Genomic DNA, 11,162 nt, shown 5'->3' with positions numbered 1-11,162 from the left:
ACTCTTTGTTCTATTCTAGATCCACCCGAAGCAGCCTCATCCTTTTTAATCTCCCGCGGTTCACATAACATTTGCTTCACAGTTTCTCTGCTTTACAATACTGTTATATTGTTGAATTGACATTTCAAAGTGCATTCGAGAGGAAATCCCTGTATACACCATCAAGTAATTCCACATCTTTCCACAACACAGTTCCCGAGCAAAGTACTTCTCTTGAGCGTATGGACTAAAGCACGACAACACAAATAGATGGCCCAAACAAAAGAGAACCAAAGGAAGTGACACTATGATCACACCCTCTGATATGATTTCGAGATCAGTAATGGCATCCGTCCCTCCATCCCCATCAAAAGTGCAATATGTCTGATGAATTTACTGTTTTGTTTTGTTTTTTTAGTGTTTGGTATGTTCAATAACACAAGGCGGAGAGGTTCAATTTTCAGAGCGTAGTGTCATGCTTTTAAAAACGCACTTAAAGTATGATTTACATATGTAACGGCATGATTCTTTAAACGGTACATTAATGCGCTTTTCTTTTAATATAAAAACATCATTTGCCAACAAAAAAGCTTAAAAAAATGACATGCTTTATCAAAACAATTATAAGTAAACACATACATCAGACCATATTAAACTGCGACAATCTTTTTTTTTTGTTTGCACTATTCACACACAGACATAGAAAAGTTCTACTCACAATATCAGATGAAAACTAGAACTTTTACTTCTGAAATTACAAGATACATTGCACAGGCCTAAAGCTTACAGTTTTTCTCAACTGCTTTAATTTTTCAGCTTTTATTTCTTAACAAGTTTTCCCTGGGTCATTAGAAAGTCATATATTTCATATTATAGACCCACTGCCCATCGTGTAATATGGGCTTAAGTGATAAAACCCAAAATATCAATGTGCAAGTTATTAGCTTTTTACTTGTTGAACAAGTGAAACGAATGTTCATAAATTCTGACATCCCTATGAAACAATAAATCGATGAAAGTAGTTCTTAAACAGACCGTGTCTCCTAGACTGGGGTCACCTCCTGTAGACTCTCTAGCAACGGAGGGGCCTTGGTGGCGTCCGGCAGCACCGGCACCTCAGGCAGACTGTGCGCGACCTCCGAGCCAAGTGGCTCCAGCCCGAAGCAGTTTCCGTTTGTGGCGTAGTGGTCGTGTCCGTTATTGTTTAGGTAGTTCTGAAAGTCAATCTGCATGAGCTGTCCTGCCTGGTCGCCGAAAGCCGCCTTGGCCGGAGGGGCTTTATCCTGCTCTGAGGAGCAGCAGGTGACCATGGTGGTGGCGGAGGAGGCCCCGTTGGAGAGTGTGGTGAAGTGGTGGCTGTTGGTAAACGACTCGTCCGTCTGCGGCGCGTAGTCTGTGTACTGCTGCTCAGGAGGCACGGCGAACGCCGTCGGCAACAGCGGCCCGTTACCTTTGGCAATTCTGTCCTGGAATGTGGACGATTCTTGGTAGGCCTCCTGATTGGCCGGAGCTGTGGTAGCAGCAGCAGCGCTCTCCATCTGATAGTACTTGGGTGCGGGGCTCAGGAAATACGCATTGCCGTTGGTGTTGGTGTCTCTGTCCTGTGCTTCTGTGCCATTTGTGTAGCACAGAGCTTCTGAAAGAGTCTCAGGTGTGGTTGCGATTGAGTTAGCATTGCTGTTGGTGCCACTCAGCCCATTACTGTTGCTGTTAGCATTAACATTGTGGTTAGTGGTGGTAGTGGTGGTGGTAGAGTTGGTGGTAATGTTAGTATTGGTGGTGTTGGTTGTGTTAGTACTACTCAGCCCTTTCTGGAAGTCCTTCACCTCCTCTTCCTCCTCCTCTTCCTCATCATCATCTTCATCATCGTCATCCTCCTCATCCTCGGAGTCACTGGCAGCTAGGCTCTGTGTGCTGGAGTCAGACAGGCCACTGCATATGCTGCTGTTCTCCTCTGACTCATCATCATCTTCATCTTCCTCATTCTCATCATCATCATCGTCATCTTCATCATCCTCCTCCTCCTCTTCCTCGTTGTCCTCGTCCTCTAGCCTTTCGTCCATTTCCTCGGTGGCTTGTAAGTGCATGATGGCCGTCTGCTGGACAGACTCGGACAGAGAGAACTCCAGGCCGTGCTGCGACTGCGTTGCAACCAATGGGCTGCAGTGTCCGTTGCTCTCTCCGTGGTAACCATTGCCAGTGGCAACCTGCTGCTGCACTGTCTGCTGTGGTTGTTGTTGTTGTTGATGGTGTTGTTGTTGTTGCTGCTGCTCGCGGCTCTTCTCCAGCTCCAGCTTCATGATGGTGTGCAGGAAGTGGGTGCGCACGCGGATGGGGTTGAACTCGATGCGGCCCGTGGAGTTGCTGCAGCCCTCCTTGGTGCAGCCACAGGGGAAGGACATGCGGTCCACCTGGGCAGAGCAAAAGATTAAGCTTTCAGTGGGCTACCACATCCAATGGACAGTAATGAACAAAGGCAAAGATACACCAGGCCTTGGAGAGTATATGACCTGTGAATAATGGGAAAGCTGACAAAATGATCCATTTAATGCCAAAATATCGGCATAACACAGTTTCAACAACTGTTGTTTGTAAAGTACACATTTTGCTTCAGCGGAAACCTAGAATAAGAAGTTATACTGCATATGCACACGTAAAGGCGAGTGGATATGAATACTGTAGGTGTGACCACCTGTTCATACCCATCCACAAATAGGTGTTTACATGTATGACTGAAAATGTGTATGAATTAAATAATCATGTGTGTAGGTGTTTTTGTGTTTGTATGTGTAAAATAGACACAGAGAGAGGGGGAGATAGATAGATCAATAGATAGAAAGAGAGAGAGAGTGATAGAAAGAGAGAGAGAGAGAGAGTGTGTGTGAGAGAGAGAGAGAGCGTAAAGTCTTTGTGAATGTGTATGTTCTGTGTCACAGCCACCTGGCACTTGATCCCTGCCATGCTGCATGCGCAGGTCTCTGGGTCGCAGAAGACCCTGCAGTCGCAGCCGCAGTCCTCGCGGGAGACGCGGATGGTGCGCAGCTCGTGCTTCTCCTCCACGTCGATCTTCTTGACGCCCGAGGCCCGCAGCAGCGCTCGCCGCTTCTTGGTGGTCAGCGGCTGCAGGAAGAAGTACTCGTCCACCTCCGTGTTGTCCAGGTCTAGGTCGTCGTCCGAGATGTCGTCCAGCGTCAGTGCGCTGGCCTCTTCCGACTCCACTGAGCCGTTCTTTGTCAGCTGGGGGAGAAAGAGAGACACGGAAAGTTAAGAGAATCACATCCAGTCAGCCGAGTGCACTTAAGCCTCTAGGAAATGTGTGTGTGTGTGACAAGTTCTTGAGAGAGGATGTCCAATGATATTAAATATGTCACTCTACAACTGCAACAGCCCCTTGCCTGCCACGGCAATGGCCTTGAGTAAATCCTCCCTTTGCACTGTGTACTAGTGTACTACACAGCCACTTCAACTTGTTAAGCTTCATGTGAAACCATCACCTACTCTACGTAATTAACCCTGCACAGTGAATCATCTAATCACGCCAAGTTAAACATGAAAGCATATGGAATTTCCATGCACCCACCTTAGGTGATGAGTCATGCCTCTGATTTCTAATAGAACTGTGGAGATAACTCAGTGCTAATGGTAATGTACTTATGCTCACTTGAAACAACTGCTGTGGAAATGGCTTTGTTACCTTAGGTTGGGGGATTGGAATGGAAAATGAATCTTGCTGTTGGTTAGACAGGGCAATGCTCTATACATTTTCTCTATAAAATGCTAAAATTCAACCTCAGGATGAACTAGATGTACCGCAGAGCTGTACAAAATATGACCGCCGCCCAGTCCAGCACATTTTTTCCACAAAAATAAATCACGCTGAAAGGCCTATATGATTCTAACTGTCTCACTAAATTGCATTATCCACACTCAATTCTCACTGGTATCTGCTAGACAACAAGTACCAAAACATGATTAGTTCATAGATTTCACATGTAAAATTCATTTTATACAACCCCACCTCCATCTTGCCTGTTCATAATTCTGAGAAATTCTTGAGTTGTGTGCATGTGTGCGTGTACACGTTTATGTTTATGTGTGTGTGTGTGTGCGTGCTTGTGTGTTTGCCTGCGTATGTGTGTTTGTGAATGTGCATGCATGCGTACATATGTCTACTGTGTGAGTATGTGTCATACGTATGATTACTGTGAATGTATGTGTGTGCGTGTGTATCTGTTTATGCACATGTGTGCACATGGAATGGGTTAACATGACCCCTGGAGGCAAACATACGGAAAAAATTGGTCATCCTAGGCCCTACGGTTCTCAAGATATTCACAGAAAACTGTGTCTGCCCTACCCTCCTTTCGGGGGGTCCAGTACAGTGGGGGGGCTACAGATCAAAACGAAAAATGATGGTTCCATGCTATCCATGTGGGGTTACATGCCCACCAAGTTTCGTGTACCCCGGTCTTTCAGTGTCCTGGGAATCCTTGTTGGTGTACGGTCACTAAATGTACACATAAATTATTTTATTGTAAGGCCCCCCATGAACGAAAGTTCACAAAACTTGGCATGCATTCGGAGGGTGTCATAATGATCCTACACTTTCAATTTCATGCAGTTTTGACCATGTCAGCCAGAGATATTGTGATGAAAACACCTAATTGTTTGCTTTTTAATTTTTAACTAGGTGGCGCTATACATGAAATAAGTGGTAATGGGATGGGTTGACATGCCCCCTTAAGACCAACATACAAAAAAAATGTGGACCTCCTAGGCCCTACGGTTCTCGAGATATTCACAGAAAACTGTCTCCGGCCACCTACAGGCCAGTTGGTGTATAGTAACATAAATTAATTTATTGTGTGGCCCCCCATGAACGGAATTCTACGAAACTTGGCGTGCATTCAGAGGGTGTCATAATGATCCTACACTTCCAATTTCGTGCAGTTTTGACTATGTTAGGTTACAGATACCTGCGATTACAACACCTCATTTTTACTTTTTTGTGTTTAACTAGGTGGCGCTATACATGAAATGAGTGGTTATGGAATGGGTTGACATGGCCCCTTGAGATCAACATACAAAAAAAATGGTCCTCCTAAACCTTACAGTTCTCGAGATATTCACAGAAAACTGTGTCTGCCCTACCCTCCTTTCGGGGGGTGCAGTCCAGCGGGGGGGCTACAGATCAAAACGAAAAACGATGGTTCCATGCTATCCATGTGGGGTTACATGCCCACCAAGTTTCGTCTACCCCGGTCTTTCAGTGTCCCGGGAATCCTTGACGGAAATTTGGACATGCGAGAAAAAAAAAAAAAAAAATCTATCTATCTATCTATCTATCTATCTATCTATCTATCTATCTATCTATCTATGTATCTTTCCACCCAAAATATGATAGCCTTCAAAAAGTACATAAATACTGCATGAGTGTTTTTCATCTTGCTCTTGCTATGCTAATACATATAACCTAAATAAATAAGTAATTCTGTTGCACTGGTTCTCTGTGTGTTGTGTGAATTTCATCAGTGGAAAGTCTGGCACGGCATGAGCTTTGCATAAAAAAAGTGTGTCTGCTAAATAACTAAACATAAACATGCATCTGAGGCAATACCTTTGATAATGTATGACGTGTACATTTGACTATGTCCTGAGTCAACCTGGTGTCCCCCCTTACCCGTAGCTTGATGGAGTTGAGCTTCTCCTCCTTGAGGTGGTCGCGTAGCATCTCACGGTGGATGCGCTCCTGCTCCAGGGCGTACTCGCCCAGGGTGTACTGGCGCACGCAGCTGTGCCTGCTGGCCATGCCCAGGGTGCTGCCCCCCTGGCTGGGCACGCTGGTGAAGCCCTGCCTCCGGCTGAAGTAGTATACCGTCACCGTCTCAAAGTGGACCCGCCGCGTCCGCATGCGCTTCTCCCGCTTCAGGATGGACGCGGCTGCAGGAGTGGGGAGAGGAGAAGAAGAGGGGGGGTCAGAGGGAGAGAGAGAGAGAGAGAGAGAGAGAGAGAGAGAGAGAGAGAGAGAGGGGAGGGGAGGGGAGGGGGGAGGAAGGTTCATTATTTATTCAGGTAATCATTTTTTCTCTCTCAGTCTCTCTCTCTCTCTTTCTCTCTCTCTCTCTCTCTCTCTGTCTGCCGACTCCTAATGAGCTCGGCGGCCGGTGAGCGTGAGTGAGGCTGCTGATTGCTGCCGCTGGTTTACATCAGCGTTTTGATTTAGTGCTGCATGCAGGTGAGCTGAGGCAGGCCGGCCCACGGCAGCAGACAGGAGGCCTGGCGTGACCCCCTCAGATCCGCTCTGTCTCTGTCACGGCGGCTGTGTCTCTGCGGCTGGACCAGGGGGGAGAGATCCATCTGCGGCGACAATGCTCGGTACCCGTGTGCCTTTTATCCATGAGCTTTCAAACACACACCAGGGGCTGGAGTTGGGGAGTGTGAGGATGGAGGGGGGGGGGGCCTCATTTGTGCCTCTGGAGATGGAATTAAAGTGGCGTGCACAGCACAAGCGAACACCCCCCCCCCCCACCCCTCCCCTCCACCCCCCAGTACTGCATCTCCCGCCACTCCTCGCTGAACGCCTCCGCCCGTGTCAGACACGCGGGAGCCATCTGTCTCCAGTAGCAACCCCCAACCCCACCCACCCACTCCCAGCCCACCCCGTCCCCAAGCCATAAGGACAATGCATTTCATTACAGCCATGAGAGGACCCCTCTTACGCAGCCCAGAGCCTGTGGGGAGTGAGTGACAGCCGCATCCATCAGAAGCGCTCGGCGCCACCAAGGACCGAGGTGCCGCGCTTTTACGTCAGAGGAGCCGCAATCATCGGGTTTCTCGCGCGGCTGCGCTACGTGTCCACATGCAACGATGAGCCGTGGCGTAATCCATGAATGACCAGCCTTCCTCGTTTAATAAAGTGGGATGTATTTCACTGGGAGAGATCTGACACAGCTGCTGTGCGGCTACTTTAGCCTGGCATATGGAGATTATAAACTCCAAATAATTTTTCAAATAAGGACCCCTTATATGGAGAACCCGGAAAGTCTGAAACGACAAGGAGGTGTGGGGCAGTTAACTTGACGAGGTTGTCATAACTGTGGCAGGTTTAAGAGTCTAAGCAGAGCGGCTGGATAGGGGTTGGTGCACACAGTCAGAGGAAGGGGACCACCAGCCTCTGAGAACCCACCCTCATAAAACAGTGCACTCTGTCAATGGGAAATAACCATGTCATTGTCCCCACACTGCTGCCAAAAGACTTATTTTTGTCTAGTGTCCCTAGCAAAACAAAGACAGATATATTTTTGGGAGCTGTTATGAATTGACAAGTTCCGTTGTCAGGAGAGGTTGCAAATTGCCATGACTAGACTGTATTAAAGGGCCTGGCAAGAGGTAATGTTAGGTTGGAGTGTTATGTTGAATGTAGTTGAATAATAGGTCGGCTTTTCTTAAACAGCGCACATGCTGTGTACGTCCCCTATTGATTGATGTCAGCATGTTCATGAATAATCAATCTTTCATTCAACAATACAAATTATACGTATACTTAGTCAATCCAGGATTACAGATGTTTGGAGTAAATATTTTAGGCTAAGCATGCCTGGGGTGTGATCAATTATCATTCTTTAGGTTAAAAAGGAAGTTGGAAAAAAAGGAATGCTGTAAGGTTGAATTTTAGAGATGGAACTCACAGATGCATGTATGTAGAGAGAGACAGAGCAGTCTTTTGCAGGTAATATATGGTTTAATGTAGTGTGGAAGGTGCTGTAAAATAAAAATGTAAGGTAGTATTTTTTCCAAAACAGTTATTTGGTTGCAGTGTAATATCATGTGGGACAGTTTAATTATTTTATTTTTTGCAAAACGGCAACACAAACCCTTAATATTTTTATCAGGTTGATATGCCTACATAAGAAAATCAGGCAGCTTTGATAATACTGGGAGCTGATGTCTCAGTTGCTTTTTTGGCATGTTTTTGTTCTGACACCACCAATGTCAGCAAAAAGCTGTTAATATCCACAATCCACTTAGTGCTAATTAAAATCAAACCTCAGAAAAAAAAATTAGGAGGGGCTTGGGATTAAATAAATGCCGACTGCACCGCTCGACAGCGAGAATAGAGCAAAAGAAGGTGTGATACAATACCTCCTGAAAATGACAGCAAAGTCCTTGTGCTGTTCTCCTTGGCGGAGACAGGCACGGCGAGCTCTAATCCCCTGAAGCCCTAGGCTTCAGTGGGTACAGCAGCTCCAGAGACTCTCAATCCTTCCCCGCTGAGCTCACTCCCATTACCCGTAACCCAATATAAACCGCCGCTAGCCCGCTAGCATTATCATGACAAACTGAACCCTGTCAGCCCACGGAGCCCTCGCCAGAGAGAGCCATCCGCAAGATTAGCATTTTCAGAGAGAGAAATAAAAAAGAGGGGGGGGGGGGGGGGTAGAGAGAAGAGCTACTTTGCTTACCACCTAGAAAGTCAGAGAACACAACACAACCAGGCCCAGCTGCGAGCGTGTCAGGGAGCTAAGTAACGCACATGTTTCCTGCTGGGGTTGCTAAAATAGGTGCAGGTGGTTGGTTTCTGGAGACACAGCGGTGCGTCACGTCTTTTTCTTTCCCTCCACAAAGGTCAACTGGACAGAAGGCAGATAATAGGCCCTCAGACAGGGAGAAATAGGGGATCAGATGGGACTGACATACAACGCCTGTAGGGTGGTAAGGGACCAGGGGCTAGGTGGGGTGGGGTGGGGTCCTGCCCTACGGGTCCCCACCTGTCTGGCCTTGGGAGACAGCACTCCCTGGTGGGACAGAGGAGAGGTGCTCTGTGCTCTATGAGATCTATTTGGCCTGACATTAAAGCAATCACTTCCCAAAAAGGGACCTTGTTCTAGAGAGCTCATTCTCATCTCTTAAATTGGGTTTCGTATATTAACTCAATTTCCCTTTCTGTGTCGTTTTCGACCTGACGCAGGAGGGCTTCTTTGTTACGGTGAAATGAGCCATCGCCACCGCCACAGCCACTTGAGTCTCAAATGACTTGGACTTTTCTTGACTGAACAAACGCACAGAAATCTCACGGAGCAAATTAAACACTTGAAAGGCGTCTCTTTGTGGACATAAATTCCACTTTCAGATTAACAATGAATAAATCAGTGGATAATGAACAAATAAATAATCCATGTCAGAGCTTGTAGCGCTGATAATATGCCGTGTTCATGCTCATTGCCGGAGTCTCTCTGTTGTGTGGCTGTACACGGTGGGGATTGTGGGGAGTGCATATAATAGAGAGAGGGAGTGGGAGGGAGATGGACTGATTCAGCGTGTTAGGTGAAAAAAAAAGCTCCAAAACAGGAGGAGGATGGCGTGAAATGATTAGTGATCGAGAGATGTGGAGGAAGACATTGAGACAAATAGTTCCCACTGGCGTGCATGTTTGTGTATTCCTTAATAGTTAGCTTCATTGCAGTCATTTGATTCTCAAACCTTGTTGATGCCCTGTCGTTAAAGGGACACCAGGCAAGCCTGATCCTTTTTCTCTACGAAACTCCCCCTCGCTCGGTCTGAAGCTCTTTTCCTTTTCTTTGCGTCTTCCGTCAAGGGTTTTCGCTGCTTCTTCGCCGGCTCTGCCATTATACACACGTTTGTAACAATCTCTAGCGTTTCGTTAGCCTGCTTCTGTGCTGTAAACTGATCCTGCTTCGGTCGGCGGGTAGGATACACCGAACTTGCAAGTGGGATATTCTTCCTACAGGCAGTAGGGGCGGGCGAGAGAGCCTTCATTCGCCCCGTAATGGGTCATTTAACCATATACCGACTTACGAAGATGATTACACGAAAACGTTGCCTGGTGTCCCTTTAACCCATATTCATGTTTTTAGTAATGTTTTAGCACCTTACTTTTGGCAACACTGTACATGAATGAGAAGAGAGAGAGAGAGAGATAGAGAGAGCGAGGCTGACTGGTGGTTGTTTGACTCACGAGAGAAGCGCGACGTTGTCGGATTGAGGCTGTCCCTACTGTCCCCACTCTCACTGCTGGACACGTCGTACTCCTCAGAGCCGCGAGGAGACGTGCATGGTGAGGCGGCAGCTGCCTCCACCTCCGCAAACTTCCTCTTCAGTATCCCACTCATGGCGGTCATCCGTACCTGGACAACAACAACACACACACACATAGTGGCCCAAACATGAGTGTGAGTGAACAAACATTTTTACGTGTGTCTGTGTCTGTGTGTGTTGTGTGTGTGTGTGTGTGTGTGTGTACTTGTGCATACTGTGAAAGCATTTGCGCACAATTTATGCAAATGCACATCTCCTGTAAAGATATTCAGAGATGTACACCACATAGCCTTCACACACATACACACACACACACACACACACACACACACACAGTGAGGTGAGGGAGAATGCTCAATACTCTGCTTATGCCTCCTAGAATCCTCAAAGCACCCAATTAACACAAGCAAGATACACCCCACCCCCCTTTCACACACGTTCACTCACACGCTCTTTCTCTCACAAACACACATGCACTGCCAGGCATATACACTATGGACCTGATTCTACACTCCCCAGGCAATTGATCACCTTGCCACAAAAGACCTCAGATGGAGAGAGGAGAAAAATGCTAATTGAATGCTAGCTCTCTCTCTTTCCCTCTCCATCTCTCTCTCTCTCTCTCTCTCTCTCTCTCTCTCCCCCTTCCCTCTCTGTTGGAAACTGCACACAGCTGTCTTTGATTGAGTGGCCACAAGACAAAAAAGGGAAATGTGCTTTCCCCAACATTATCTCATAAGAACTCATAAAAAAGAGCATTTAACTATAACACACCCATCACCTCGGAACATGAACAAGGCACTAGTAAGACATTTAATACCCAATTCACGTGAGAAAGCATGAAAAAAATCCAACCATAATCATTCCACTAAAATTTATAGTTGACCTTAGCCGCAAATAAAGAGATCATTTATCTTAAGAATCGAGATTACACATAGCCAGGAAACAATTTTCGGGTGAGTAACTTGTAATATTGCCTGATGCATGTGACAAGAGGTGCCAGACGCAACGTGCTAACATCTCACCAGTGAAGCGATGTGAATATCCCCATACACTCTTATTACACACATCAATCATTCCTCAATTTCATATTTGCATTGAGAGGGTCCTGATATGTTTTCACAGGT

The 11,162-nt window shown here is 46.7% G+C and overlaps 1 protein-coding gene across 1 annotated transcript; it reads right to left on the bottom strand.

Annotated features, from left to right (window-relative positions):
- Positions 1-1,022: 1,022 nt before the first annotated feature.
- Positions 1,023-10,118, bottom strand: csrnp3 (cysteine-serine-rich nuclear protein 3). Its single transcript, XM_076262784.1, has 5 exons — positions 9,956-10,118; positions 5,660-5,919; positions 2,920-3,216; positions 1,807-2,390; positions 1,023-1,668 (listed from the first exon to the last, which is right to left on the bottom strand). Exons 1-5 carry the CDS (start codon positions 10,116-10,118, stop codon positions 1,023-1,025), a joined length of 1,950 nt encoding a protein of 649 aa, XP_076118899.1.
- Between the last annotated feature and the right edge of the window lie 1,044 nt (positions 10,119-11,162).

This window comes from Alosa pseudoharengus, unplaced genomic scaffold, assembly GCF_046254945.1.
Source record: "Alosa pseudoharengus isolate Yale_2024_CS ecotype anadromous, Long Island Sound unplaced genomic scaffold, YU_APseudo_1.1 YU_APseudo_1.1_scf_3, whole genome shotgun sequence".
Taxonomy (NCBI): Eukaryota; Metazoa; Chordata; class Actinopteri; order Clupeiformes; family Clupeidae; genus Alosa; species Alosa pseudoharengus.
Note: the sequence above shows the minus strand (reverse complement) of the source record. Positions and strands in the feature narration are given on the sequence as shown.

Bases quoted from the DNA above. Each gene is read 5' to 3' on its own strand.
- csrnp3 (XM_076262784.1), bottom strand. From the start codon at position 10,118: ATGACCGCCATGAGTGGGATACTGAAGAGGAAGTTTGCGGAGGTGGAG. The intron at 5,920-9,955 runs GTGAGTCAAACA...CCACTCCTGCAG, and splicing joins GACAACGTCGCGCTTCTCTC to CCGCGTCCATCCTGAAGCGG. The intron at 2,391-2,919 runs GTGGCTGTGACA...TGCTCTGCCCAG, and splicing joins TGGCAGGGATCAAGTGCCAG to GTGGACCGCATGTCCTTCCC.